The sequence below is a fragment of the Lepisosteus oculatus genome, chromosome 4 (assembly GCF_040954835.1).
Source record: "Lepisosteus oculatus isolate fLepOcu1 chromosome 4, fLepOcu1.hap2, whole genome shotgun sequence".
Classification (NCBI taxonomy): domain Eukaryota; kingdom Metazoa; phylum Chordata; class Actinopteri; order Semionotiformes; family Lepisosteidae; genus Lepisosteus; species Lepisosteus oculatus.
The window spans coordinates 3,526,577-3,540,365 of record NC_090699.1 but is presented as its reverse complement, the minus strand read 5'-3'; the positions used below and the strand labels follow the sequence as shown (position 1 = coordinate 3,540,365).

Below are 13,789 nucleotides of genomic sequence, written 5' to 3'. Positions count from 1 at the left end.
CTGCTGTTCACTGCTACAAGGACACAGTTCTCTTCCTTCTTTCACTTTACCTGCACAGACCTGTTCTTTCAGCACAGACTCACCCAGCCTGCAGAGCAACACTCCCACTGAGCTGAGTCTGTGTCTGAGCAGTGAACAAGGGCAGCAGAGCAGGTGGGAACAGGCAGAGCTTGAATCTTGTTTGTGAATTGTGAATTTCTGTCTCTGGTGTTTTATTTAATTTGACCAATGAGTTATTGATCAATTTAGTATAATTAACATTGTATTTAATTTGCAAGTGTAGTTCCAGAGACAGTACAGTGATCAGGACAGGGACACTCAGAGCTGTGGTCTGGACTCTTTTCCAGAGACAGTACAGTGATCAGGACAGGGACACTCAGAGCTGTGGTCTGAACTCTTTTCCAGAGACAGTACAGTGACCAGGACAGGGACACTCAGAGCTGTGGTCTGAACTCTTTTCCAGAGACAGTACAGTGAGCAGGACAGGGACACTCAGAGCTGTGGTCTGAACTCTTTTCCAGAGACAGTACAGTGAGCAGGACAGGGACACTCAGGGCTGTGGTCTGAGCTCTTTTCCAGAGACAGTACAGTGAGCAGGACAGGGACACTCAGAGCTGTGGTCTGAACTCTTTTCCAGAGACAGTACAGTGAGCAGGACAGGGACACTCAGAGCTGTGGTCTGAACTCTTTTCCAGAGACAGTACAGTGAGCAGGACAGGGACACTCAGGGCTGTGGTCTGAGCTCTTTTCCAGAGACAGTACAGTGAGCAGGACAGGGACACTCAGGGCTGTGGTCTGAACTCTTTTCCAGAGACAGTACAGTGAGCAGGACAAGGACACTCAGAGCTGTGTACTGAGCTCTTTTCCAGAGACAGTACAGTGAGCAGGACAAGGACACAATGAGCTGTGGTCTGTCTGTGGTATGGTTGACAGAAAATTGGTTCATTATAATGTGTTCATTAACCCATCAGTGCTTTTTGTTCATACTAGTGACAGCTTCATCACATGTAATGATTACACTGCTTAGTCATGCAAGTCATATTGTTACCACATCGCTACCAGAACTCTAAATGTTACAGTGCTCTACAGTAATAATACAACTACAGTTTTTTTTTTAATTACAGTATATAGAAATATTAGTAATCATTTATAAATAGTTAATAAGGAACTGATAATTGCATTTTGGATTTTAATTCTGAAAACAGTAGTACAATATGGGTAGCTGTGGATATTATTTCATGTAATTTGTGAATGTATAGTGGACTCTGGACTCACACCTGAAGAAGGCTCCACGGCTGAAACGTTGTGTTTTCTTTCTTCTTTTTTTCAGCATGGAATAAACCTATTACTTTTTTCTTTGCAGCCTACGCATGCTGACGCAGCTACCCACCTGAACTACTAGAGGTCTATAGACTCACACACACAGACAGGGTACAATCCACAAGCACGGACAGAGCACAATCCAAACATTCAAACACGCACACAGGGTTTAATTACGTTCACACAGTACTATTACACATACACACAGGGCACAATCAGACAAACACACACTGACAGCACAATTGCAAACACATGCACACAGTGAATAAGTGCAGAGAAAGCACAATCACACACAGAGGGCTCAATCACAGAAACATACACACACATACTGTAGCACAATCACACAGACACATGCACACACAAGGTACTGTCACATACACTGAATACTATTACACGTGCACACAAAGAGGGCACAGTCTCTCATACAGGGCACAATCACAGAAACACACACAGGACACAATCACACAATCTCACACACAGGGCACACAGGGTACACCGTCACACACAGAGTACTATAACACAAGCACGCTCACAGGACACAATCACACAATTGGTACTATTTCACACTTACAGGGCCCCAGTTATGTAAATAGCTGCTGCTTTCTTTCCTGAGGCAGTTGGTGATTCAGAGTCTGGCAGTCATTACAGGAAGCCCCAAACCCCCAAAACCCCAATTGCTCCAGTGTGCATGTTGGGGTTGGAGGGGGATCCCCAATGTCTGTGCCCTGTGACCCAGATATAGAGAAAAGGAGGAGGCTCCTGATGAGAATCAGTCTGACCTAATCTTGATATTTCTTCCTGGGCACCTCTGATTATTGCAGGACCAACCCATGAGCCCCTGCCTGGCACCCCGACCACCCCAATGATAGAAAAGCCCAGAAGCATATCAAATCTTGAGAGGAGGCAGAGGAGAAGGCACCTACGGGCCCAGAGGTCAGGGGTTGGGAGGTCAGACCACATCCAGGGACACCTGGTTACTAACTGTCTCAGTATCCTGTATCACTCGTCTAACTCCCTTACTGGACAAGGTCCTGTAGCTGACAGTTATAGTACTGGTACAGTCGAGTTTACAGCTCAACATCCTGCTCACAGCTGGCTAGCGGCAGAGCTTGACTGGATTTCATGACCTCTGGACAGCAATGTTGAGCTGAACTTCAGACACTGGCATCTAGCCTTATTATAGAGCAGTGTCCAGGCTTGGTAGCGTAGCAAATAGTCATCAGTATCACAATCTGAGACTTGTGAGCTCGATACTCATGCAGGTACAGATGCAGCCATTCAAAATGGGTGAGGTATTTCGCGGCATACCGCGGTGGGCGTGTCACAGTATCACGCAGTATCACGCGGTATCACGTGTGTCACGTGTGTCATGTGACTAACTATCCGGCGTCGCCTTGTAAAACCGCCAGGGGGAGCTTAACCTCTCATGTACAGCATTTGAGCCTTTAATTTTGAACTGTGTATTACAGCATGTTAATCATCAGTCATTAAAATGTTGGTATATATTATGAAAGCAAGATTGCTCAGTTGGACAGAAGTACACAACCTACCTTCATCAGAAATATTTATGCATCAAAGCCTTTACTGAAGATATTACTAATAGTATTGATAATGGATGACTTTGGACAAGCTGTATACTCAAAGTATAATTTCTTTAGCACATTTGTACAAGCACTTGGAATCTGTCCAAGCCATACTTTGTCAGGCATTTTGTGTTACTTCAACGGGGCATAAAAACTTCCTTGCTTTTAACAGGGCGTTTCATAATTTCTAGCTACGAAAATGATTTAAAATGCGACACCTATCATTCAACTAGAGCTTAAAATATCACAAGGAAAAATACACACCGGTATTCCATTTCTCCCTAAACATTGTAAGCTTCGAAGTCTTTAACTAACGTGATACCGGAGTCAACAAGCATACTTTTAGAATTTGATTAAAAAGGAATATAATATGGAATCGCGTATCTAAAGAATTTAATAACGGTATGATTATATCCGTGTACTGCGGCAGGACTGTGTAGGGCTGTTTCGCCTGCTTGATCATGCGAGCTGTCTTGTAGCCTACTGGTCTAGGTGTGTGACTACCAACTGGCTGGTTGTGTGTTCGAATCCAGCTGGTGCTGGACTTTTCATTTTTATTTATTTATTTTTTAATCGCGTAACATAAACATATTACCGTATGCAAACTGTACTGTATACAGTATGTATATGTATATTTAATGTCTTAACTGTGCCCGTTTAATTGAATTTAAAAAAAATATTTAACACGAACATTAAGCTGTTTACATCTTCCGCCTGAGAACAGTCACCCGTTGCTACCCAACGCAGAATGGTGATTGGCTGACACCATCTGACACCCCTCTGATTGGAGAAAAAAGACGTGCTGGTTTGCTATACATACTGTACCAGGAAGAGGATTTCTTTCAATTCTAAACGTGTATTTTAAAAGTTTAAGAAGTAAAAACCTTACAACGTACACAGATTTCTAAACTGATCAGGATCGTTATCTTTGTCTCATGCATAATAATGTTCACCGCTCTGTCCAGCAAATTAATAATAAACTTTATTTTATATAGCTTTTTAAACGAATAAGTAATTAGATTGCTCATAAACCTAATCACTTGCTTTTTCTTTTTATTTAGGCTCAGATTTCAACTATAGATCGTATTATTAATAACCATAATAACAACCAACCAACAAAAACAACCATATAAACATAATGGTGGTGCTGGACCTTCCAGTTTTATTTATTTATTTTTTAATCGCGTAACATAAACATATTACCGTATGCAAACTGTACTGTATACAATATGTATATGTATATTTAATGTCTTAACTGTGCCCGTTTAAGTATTGAATATTCATATCTAATTTTACCACTGAAGGGAAATCTTAACATAAACATACAGTATATGGCTGGTCTCGGTACTTTAAAGAAAAAAATACACACCAGTATTCCATTTCTCCCTAAACATTGTAAGCTTCGAATGAAACCACTAAATAAAGACATAAATATAGAAATCTTAAGATTTGTTTTATTTAATGTTGGTAGCAGGATGAACTGTCAGAGTGTATATTTTGTCGCAAAGTTGCTACAAGATGTTAACAGTGAAAAAGGTATTTAGAAATGAGTTATTTCAAGATGAAAAAGAAAACATACACGAAACATGGTTTCATTACGACCAGAATCGGTCTTGAGATATTTTTAACTTGATTTACAGTATTTGAGAGGTATGTCTTAACACCGATACTACAGTGCTTAAGTACTGCTCACGTATATGTTTCTAGGTTTATATTATGCATTTCATACGGTCAAATTACTTTTGAGCAACTAATAAGAAGCGCGAAACGGTATGCGTTTTAGTTTCGTTTTGTGCTGGAACCCGTGGATTGATTAGAGATATCAAGTACATACAAGTCATTTTTTAAATGTTGTAGTTCGTCTTGAAAAAATGTTACGAGTACATCATCTATCAACAATTAGGTTCTGTTTCCATATTGCGGATTTTGGTTAGGTACAGTATTATCAAATCCAGTGGCGCTGTGTGTTACTTTACTGAGTCCCAATCTGTGATTGAAACCTGTAAAACCGGTTTAATTCGTCACAGCCAGCACTCTTCAGGTGTGAGGGTCTTCTGTTCAGAATGAAACGCTAAAATGTTTGTGTATATTCTAATGGTAGTGGGGGCAGGGTGTGTGGGAACAGGTTTGTTCTTCACACCTGAAACATTTTCTCTGAAAGGATTTTCTTCGCAGTTAACCGATCTTGTAACAGCATGTTACAGTTTACTATTATTAACCATATTAATTTTAAGTGCTTAATGTAAAATCTTGTAAAAATATATTTTCATTGTTCAAATATACATTAATATACATTAAGTCTGACTATCATATAATAAGTTAAATACAAAACTAAAGAAAAAATAGGGTTAAATATAATTCAAAATATTTTGCTAACAATGTTAACTGTTTATGAATAAAATGTATTAACTAAGGAGTAGGATGGCACAGTTGTTAGTATGTTTTTTGTTTTGTTTCTTTTTCATAAATACAACAGTAGTACCTGATGTCTCAGTGGCTTTCAAAATTAAATTATGCATGCAAACCTGTGAACTAGAAAGATAACTAAGATTTTAATACTAATTAAATGACCGCGGGCACTTCCCACCGCCTCTACATTCTCAGAGTAGAACAGACTAACCTTCTAATGAAAGACGGTCCACCCCCCACAGACAGGAAAAGTGCCCACAGGCACTTAAACTTAATATGGTCAGTAACGGTAAACAGTAACATGGTAAGAAGGAGCACGTACAAACGTTTTCGAAATAACCATATGTAAGACTCTGATCCTAAAAATGGGATTTCTATATGTCTTTATTTAGTGTTTACATTAGTGACAAAGGCTAAACTTTTAGCTTCAGTAACGTGTACATATCTCCCCTTTTTATAAAACGACTTGGTTGAAAACTGTTCCAGAGCCACTGTTGTTTCATCAGTGAAAAGTACATCATGAAATGCCTCTCCCTGTTCAATCCACTGGAAAAAAGAAAAGGAGCATAAAGCTTCTGATGGTCATAAACGATATTCATTTAGGAGCAGCATCAGAGGTATGTTTTTAACTGCACTGCATTGGAGAGAATACCATAGTGTGTTTTTTTTTTTACTCCCTGGCGGAAACTGGCTTCCAGAAGAATCAGTATGGCTCAGAGATTAAATAAAACTTCACAGACATTAACGAAGAGCATAACGCGTGTACTGTATGCACTGCAAGTACAACCCAACTCTCTGCAGGAGTGCTGGCTGTGACGAATTGAACCGGTTTCACGGGTATTTTCAAAGTAGGAGGCGAGATTTCCAGCGAAAGACACCCCCCTCAAAAACCCAGTAAATACAGTACTTACTAGTTAAAGGCTAGGCTCCCGACTACGGCGAAAGGAACCCTTCTTTCATTAGAAGACAATGAACATATTTTAGCCCTGAATGAATTAATAGCAAACATGGTTTACATAAAAGACATTTTTCCAAGAAAGTTTAGCCTTTGTCACTAATGAAACCACTAAATAAAGACATAAATAGAAAAATCTTAAGATTTTTAAAATACATGACTTTGCTAAAATTTATTTGAAAATAATAACAATTACAACCGCCAGGGGAGAGAGAGAACAGGGGAGGGATGTTGGTTTTGCATAAGGGGCGGGGCTATGGAAAGTAGGTATGTTTGGGAATGTGTAGTTACATGTTCTGGCTGTTTGTGAATTATCGTTGTTGAGTATGGAGTGTTGAGGTATTGATTTTGTGTAATGCTTTATGTTGAAAATTGAGGTGGATTTTGTTTATGATAAACAGGATAAACTGGGATGGGAGGAAGGTTTGGTTTTGCATAAGGGGCGGGATTATGATAATTGGAGGACTTTGCGAGTGTAAAATGGTTTGATTATTTGATTTTGTATTGTGGTTGTTATCTATGTTTTTGGTTGGTATTATGTTTATATGGTTGTTTTTGTTGGTTGGTTGTTATTATGGTTATTAATAATACGATCTATAGTTGAAATCTGAGCCTAAATAAAAAGAAAAAGCAAGTGATTAGGTTTATGAGCAATCTAATTACTTATTCGTTTAAAAAGCTATATAAAATAAAGTTTATTATTAATTTGCTGGACAGAGCGGTGAACATTATTATGCATGAGACAAAGATAACGATCCTGATCAGTTTAGAAATCTGTGTACGCTGTAAGGTTTTTACTTCTTAAACTTTTAAAATACACGTTTTGAATGGAAAGAATCCTCTTCCTGGTAGTGTGTATAGCAAACCAGCACGTCTTTTTTCTCCAATCAGAGGGGTGTCAGATGGTGTCAGCCAATCACCATTCTGCGTTGGGTAGCAACGGGTGACTGTTCTCAGGCGGAAGATGTAAGCAGCTTAATGTTCGTGTTAAATATTTTTTTTAAATTCAATTAAACGGGCACAGTTAAGACATTAAATATACATATACATACTGTATACAGTACAGTTTGCATACGGTAATATGTTTATGTTACGCGATTAAAAAATAAATAAATAAAAATGAAAAGTCCAGTACCAGCTGGATTCGAACACCCAACCTACCAGCTGGTGGTCACGCACCTAGACCAGTAGGCTACAAGAGAGCTCACAGGATCAGGCGGGCAAAACAGCCCTACATAGCTCTGCCGCAGTACACGGATATAATCATACCGTTATTAAATTATTGAGATACGCGATTCCATATTATATTCCCTTTTAATCAAATTCTAAAAGTATGCTTGTTGACTCCGGTATCACGTTAGTTAAAGACTTCGAAGCTTACAATGTTTAGGGAGAAATGGAATACTGGTGCGTATTTTTTTCTTTAAAGTACCAAGACCAGCTATATACTGTATGTTTACGTTCCAAAATTAATATCGTTTATGGCCTTCACACGCGTTACAGTATGCTCCTATTCTTTTTATGCTCAGCTACTAAGATTTCCCTTCAGTGGTAAAATTCAATATCTACAACGGGCACAGTAAAGACGTTTACAGTACAGTAAGTCTTTCTACGACAGACCAACGGACCACGAGTGCCCCTGTCGGTCAACCAATCACGCACCGCGGTATCGCGTGTCATCTTACCTGCGGTATCTGTACTGCGGTGTCTTTACCGCGCACTTTGAATGGCTGCATCTGTACATTTTGCAAAAACATTTGTGCTTTAAAAATGGAAAAACTGAGTATGTTTTAACATCTCTAAATGTAACACTATAGAAGCAATAACTGAACTGAGACTTTACTGTACAGACCACTTCACTAGATACAGATTCAATAGATTCACTGTGGGACACTCCCTTATGACTAAAGAGATTCAGTTCCTTCAGTCTGTCAGTGTGGGACACTCCCTTCAGACTAAAGAGACTCAGTTCCTTCAGTCTGTCAGTATCTATTAGTCATAGTCACAAACATTTAATTAAGACTAGTGGACTAAATTTTAATTATAATTATTTAATTATAATAAGTATTTTAGTTGAGACCCGTCTGATATAGAACAGACATTTTACAACATTGTTTTTACAACATTTTAGTCATGGAGACATTTTAGTCAAGCAGTTGAATTTATTTGCATAATAAAATGTATTTCTAAGAAAATATTTACCAGCTCGAAGTTCGATATTCATTTTGTCAACAATGTTTTCCCGCGGTACAACACTGCGTCACAAAGTGAACAAAGTGAAATATTTCAAATGTGGTCGGAGATGCAGTATTAAGAGTAACGAATTGTAGCACGTTTTGTTCCAGGACAGAGTCACAGAGAAACAAAAGTAAGCGAAATTAAATATATATATACATACTGTACATGCCAAAGTTACAAAAATAATCCCTCAGATAATGATGTTGGTCCTACTGAACAGATTAAGTGCCGAAGCCGTGCAGTCTCTCGTGTTTTGGGTTAGTTTGTAGATATTAAACACAGCTGAACACAACAGCAGGAATGAGTTTAACTTCACTTCTTACTAGAACAGCGGGTCTGTCGCCATCTTCTAACCCGCTTGCTCTAGGGAGCGTCTCACAATTACCACACTAACCAGCGCACAAGGCAGTGTGTTAAAACTACCTCTCACGACACAGTCCCTCTGTGCCAAACGGCAGGACGGAAGACAAGACCGACACGGAGCCCAAGTATCTGTCCGTGAAGAAAAAAAACCTGCCCCTGGGTTCTGTTTAGGATTTTGGGCTTTCATATGAAATAAAATAAAGAAAAGGCTAGAAAAGAAGTATCCATTCCCACTTTTCCCTGGATCACGATCAGAGATCAAATAAAATGTCTCTCACATTAAACATACCACCACAGTAAAAATAAACCCCAAACGAACATAAAATACTGAATATAATAATGAATCCGGGGAGTATTAGACTGGCTGTAGTTGCTCACAGACGCAGGGCTGCCTACAAACTACAACTCCCATAACCACCCTGAGCCACTTCCTGTCTGCGTCACAGTCCCTATTCCTCCTGGCTGTGGTGACGTCAGCGGGTCCCTCTCCGTTCTGGCAGCTTCACAGTCACCGGCGCGCGCAGGAGAGATTCACACGGGATTTCATTTTTAAAAGTTTATTTTCTCAAAATTAGAAACAAAACACAGCAGGGTTTCCACAGATATTTACAAGTCAGGAGTACAGCAGGCTGGTAGCGCATTATCTCGCCCTCTCTCGTACATGTTATTTTTCCCCGTTTAAATGTGTTATAGTAAATTAAAAAATTAAACACGACATCATCATCTACAATTCCTACTATATTTCTGACCTCACAGTAAACCCGTCTCCCAGTGTGAGCAGTGGCCAGAGAGCTGGGAGAGAGTCAGCCTGTGTTCATGAGTCAGTGACGGGTTTAATCTCCACACTGACAGCAGGCAGCAGCTCAAGGTCTTTATCTGAATCCAGAGTCCAGAAGACAGGATAGATCTTCTCCCCCTGAGGGAAGACCATGTCAGTGAAAGTGTAGACATGAGCTCTGGACTCCACTGTGTAAAAGGAGACCTTCCTCTCCTCAATATCCACACACACCCCCAGCTTCCTGGGCTTCAGACTGAGGGGGAGACGGGTCTCAGGGTCAGTGAGAGCAGAGAAACCAGACCAGTCAGAGTCAGAGTACAGACACCAGTAACCCCGCTGGGGAGAGAAGCTGATCCCCCCTTTCCTCTCTGCAGACTCTCTGGTCACTCCTATTCTCCAGTATTGATTCACCTCCACCTCCCAGTAGTGTCTCCCTGAGGTGAAGGCCTCCCTGCTCACGACACAGGACCTGTGATCAAACCTGTGAGGATTGTCAGAGAGACTCTTCCTCTGTCCCCGTCTCACTCTCTTCCCATCCTCAGACAGGCTGAGCACACAGTGAGCTGTATCAGGGTCCAGAGTCACAGCAGCTGGGGAATAAAACACAAACATCACAACAGGCTCCTGCCGATCACAGTCCAACTCAACTCCATCAGACTGTGAAATGTCTTTGTCCCCAAACACACCGAGAGAGAAACACCAGTCAATTACTAATGACTGCTCTTCCCTTCCAGAGAAACGACATCTTCTTCACTGTTTCACTAGTGTTACACATGGGAGTGATCCCAATATCCTCTAAATACAAACATTAAACACTTGTTTTCACAGCGACGAAACTTTATTTTTTTAAACGACATTATTAATAAACACAGGACCGACCGGACTGCAGGAGAAACTACAGCCCGACCACTCGCTTTCAAACACTTCACAACCCACCACAACGACCTGTATACTGTAAGAAACTGGACAGCCTGTCTGTTAAACCGGTTTATTTCAAATCCCAGTTCAGCAGCTCGTTCATCTTCTCTAAGACCATTTTCCTGACGACGCAGAATAAAAAAGTGCTGAATTCAAAGACTGTATAGTGCTGGTTTTTACAGAAAAAATAAATATAATGGAAAAAGCAAAACCTTGCTGAAATAAAGGACTTCACACTTACTTTGAACATGTGAAGAAATATCTAAAGTATTCAGATTAAACAGAAATAATAATAATAATTTCTGATAGGAGACAGTAGGAGCAGTATTAACTCTTAATTCTTAATTCTTAATACTGAAGAAATACTCTCCCTTTGTCTGCCTGTCAATTTAGTGAAAATCAAAGAGTTTCCTCTCAGGTCTTATTTTTTTCTTTACTCCTGGAGTCTAGAAAGGCTGACGCACCTACCTACATGAATTTATAAAAACCTGCATAATGCTAATTTTGTACAGAAAAAAATATAATGGAAAGAACAAAACCTTGTGAAACGTAAGAAAACCCACCATACTTACGTTGAAAATGTGAAGAAATATCCAAAGTGCTCAGTTTAAAGCAGAAATAACACATCCAGAAACCCGGAGAGAAAGACGAGAGAAACAGAGGCGCTCATACTGACTCCAGACTGCTCGCGCTCACTGTCCGCCACTCTGATAGGAGACACCAGCTGTCAATCAGCGAGCTCTGACCACTGACAGACGGGGGCGGGGCTTATACACGTTCAGCGCGAATGTGGGGTTTTAATCGCTCTTTCGCTGATCTCCCTGTCAATCAAGTGACGATCAAAGACTCTTATCAGCTCTTATTTTTTTACTCCTGTAGCCTAGAAAGCCTGACGCAGATACCTGCATGAATTTATAAAGACACCTGACTCATTTCTAGACAGGGAGCCCCAGTAGTTCTGTAATGATGAAGGGCGCCCACTCCTGGACAAGAGTGGAAACCGCAGCCTGATCCCTGAAGCCCACATGACAACATCTTCCACTGATATTTCACACTTGTTCTGTGTAGAACAGGACACAGTGTCAAACACTGACTTACTCCACAGGGGAGTCTATCAGTCTGGAAACACAGACACCCTCTAGATCACTCCTGTTTGAAACGAGGTCCCCAATATCACAGGCAAACACCCCAATACACACTCACTCTGGTGGGACTAGTGAAATAATATTGACACTCCAGTGTCATTCTTAGTGAAACACACCACTGGGTCTCTTAAGGACCTGGACCATGTGAGAACACCAGCTGGGCTGGAGAGAAAGACCCCAAAGTTATTACCCCTGGCCAGTAAGAAGAGCCCTACAGCCCCAGTAAATACCCCTCTTAAACTAACCATGAGCACCTGACTCTGACATGTCTGAGCTGCTCTGAGGAAAACAGGCCACAGAAACACTGACTGACTTCATGTCACTGAAACACTGTCAATAAATACAGATCAGAATGAATTACCCCCTGTCCTGAGAGGAGGGCAATTCTCAGCTCAATACTCTACTGCTCCTTCCTTTCATAGTGCTGGCATGAGTAACTGAACTTCTTATTTTGGCAGGAAATACATTATTTATTGTATTACTCTTGGCCTAGGAACAGTCCCTTAATTCAAATTACATATCCCCAACTGTTATAGTAGTTTTTTTCACACATAAATTCTTAGACACACAGTCACTGTGTCACACTAAGGAGATAAAGACCTGTCTGATATGGAAACACAGAAGCTAAATTTACTCCCCCTGCCCTGTGAAAACAAACCCAAATCTGAGGTAAAAACCCCAATCTCTACTGACAATAGTGATTAATGAGCTGATGTTGAAATGACTGATCTATTCTGAGACAAACACCCCACTGAGTCTCTTACTGAACCCCCATCACTGCAGCCTGTCTCAGTAGAGCTCACAGCTCTCAGGTTTATTCTCCAGATCAATCACAGCCTCAGGGAGCGCAGTGGGAAGGGTCTTATATCCTATTTACAGTGTAGAGACTGCAGCAGCAGAGTGGGGAAAAGACAAACAAACAAAGTACAGCTGCAGTATCCCTGAAAAAGCAATGCCAAAGAGGGAAGAAACATAAATGATGAAAAAGGCCACTAACTGTACAAAAAGAAAAACAATCCTAACCATGGAGAAAAACACAAAAATAATCCTTATATTGCCAAAAACCCTCACCTGACTTCCAAGGATTTAGCACCAGCTTTAAAGCCCTTTAAGAGAGACAGTGCTTCTCTTGTGCCTTCAGACAGGCTTGACCAGACCTGCCTTCACTCCTCATTTATACACTGCAGGGCTGTATAGACTGAAACACACACTGAGACTGGGGAGCATATGGGGAAAAACATTCATGCCCAGATGAAAATAAACTTTTCTTACTTGATACATCCTCCTGTAAATCAGGATATATAAAAACAGAAAAAAATGTGGTTTGTTGTATGTTCTGTGTTTTGGCCCAGTCTTACAAGACTTACGGTAATCAGGAAAAAGGGCACTGCTGTTAGGAGACATACGGTAGTTAAACAGGTACAGGCAGCAAAAAATGCCCCCAGGTACCAGGACTGGTTTACAGGGATTCAAATCTAGTTTATGTCATTTTCAGATAGGAAACTGGTTTTTAAACATGGAATGGGAAGATATTTTTTTAAAACCCAGAGTAAGAGAGAGAGAGACAGAGGACAACAATCTGCAGGAGAGCCCAGAGTAAGAGAGAGAGAGACAGAGGACAACAAGCTGGAGGAGAGCCCAGAGTAAGAGAGAGAGACAGAGGACAACAAGCTGCAGGAGAGCCCAGAGTAAGACAGAGAGAGACAGAGGACAACAAGCTGCAGGAGAGCCCAGAGTAAGAGAGAGAGAGACAGAGGACAACAAGCTGCAGGAGAGCCCAGAGTAAGAGAGAGAGAGACAGAGGACAACAAGCTGGAGGAGAGCCCAGAGTAAGAGAGAGACACAGAGGACAACAAGCTGCAGGAGAGGCCAGAGTAAGACAGAGAGAGACAGAGGACAACAAGCTGCAGGAGAGCCCAGAGTAAGAGAGAGACAGAGGACAACAAGCTGCAGGAGAGCCCAGAGTAAGAGAGAGACACAGAGGACAATGACCGACACTAACAGAAAGATTACAGCAGCTGAGAAATGAGCAGAGACTGTATTTTTTATATTTTCTGTACTACAAAAGGTGAAGATGTGC

At 40.8% G+C, this 13,789-nt stretch overlaps 2 protein-coding genes across 2 annotated transcripts in view; both read right to left on the bottom strand.

The window, feature by feature from the left end:
• Window positions 1–13,789, bottom strand: part of LOC138238069 (butyrophilin subfamily 1 member A1-like) — a 32,928-nt gene that overhangs the window by 12,350 nt on the left and 6,789 nt on the right. The window lies entirely within an intron of this gene.
• The window catches only part of LOC138238041 (E3 ubiquitin-protein ligase TRIM39-like), a 373,132-nt gene continuing 368,752 nt past the window's right edge, over window positions 9,410–13,789 (bottom strand). The window contains exon 8 of the mRNA XM_069187843.1: window positions 9,410–10,236. Coding sequence (XP_069043944.1) covers window positions 9,683–10,236 — 554 coding nt within the window. The 3' untranslated portion in view covers window positions 9,410–9,682. The remainder of the gene's footprint in view (window positions 10,237–13,789) is intronic.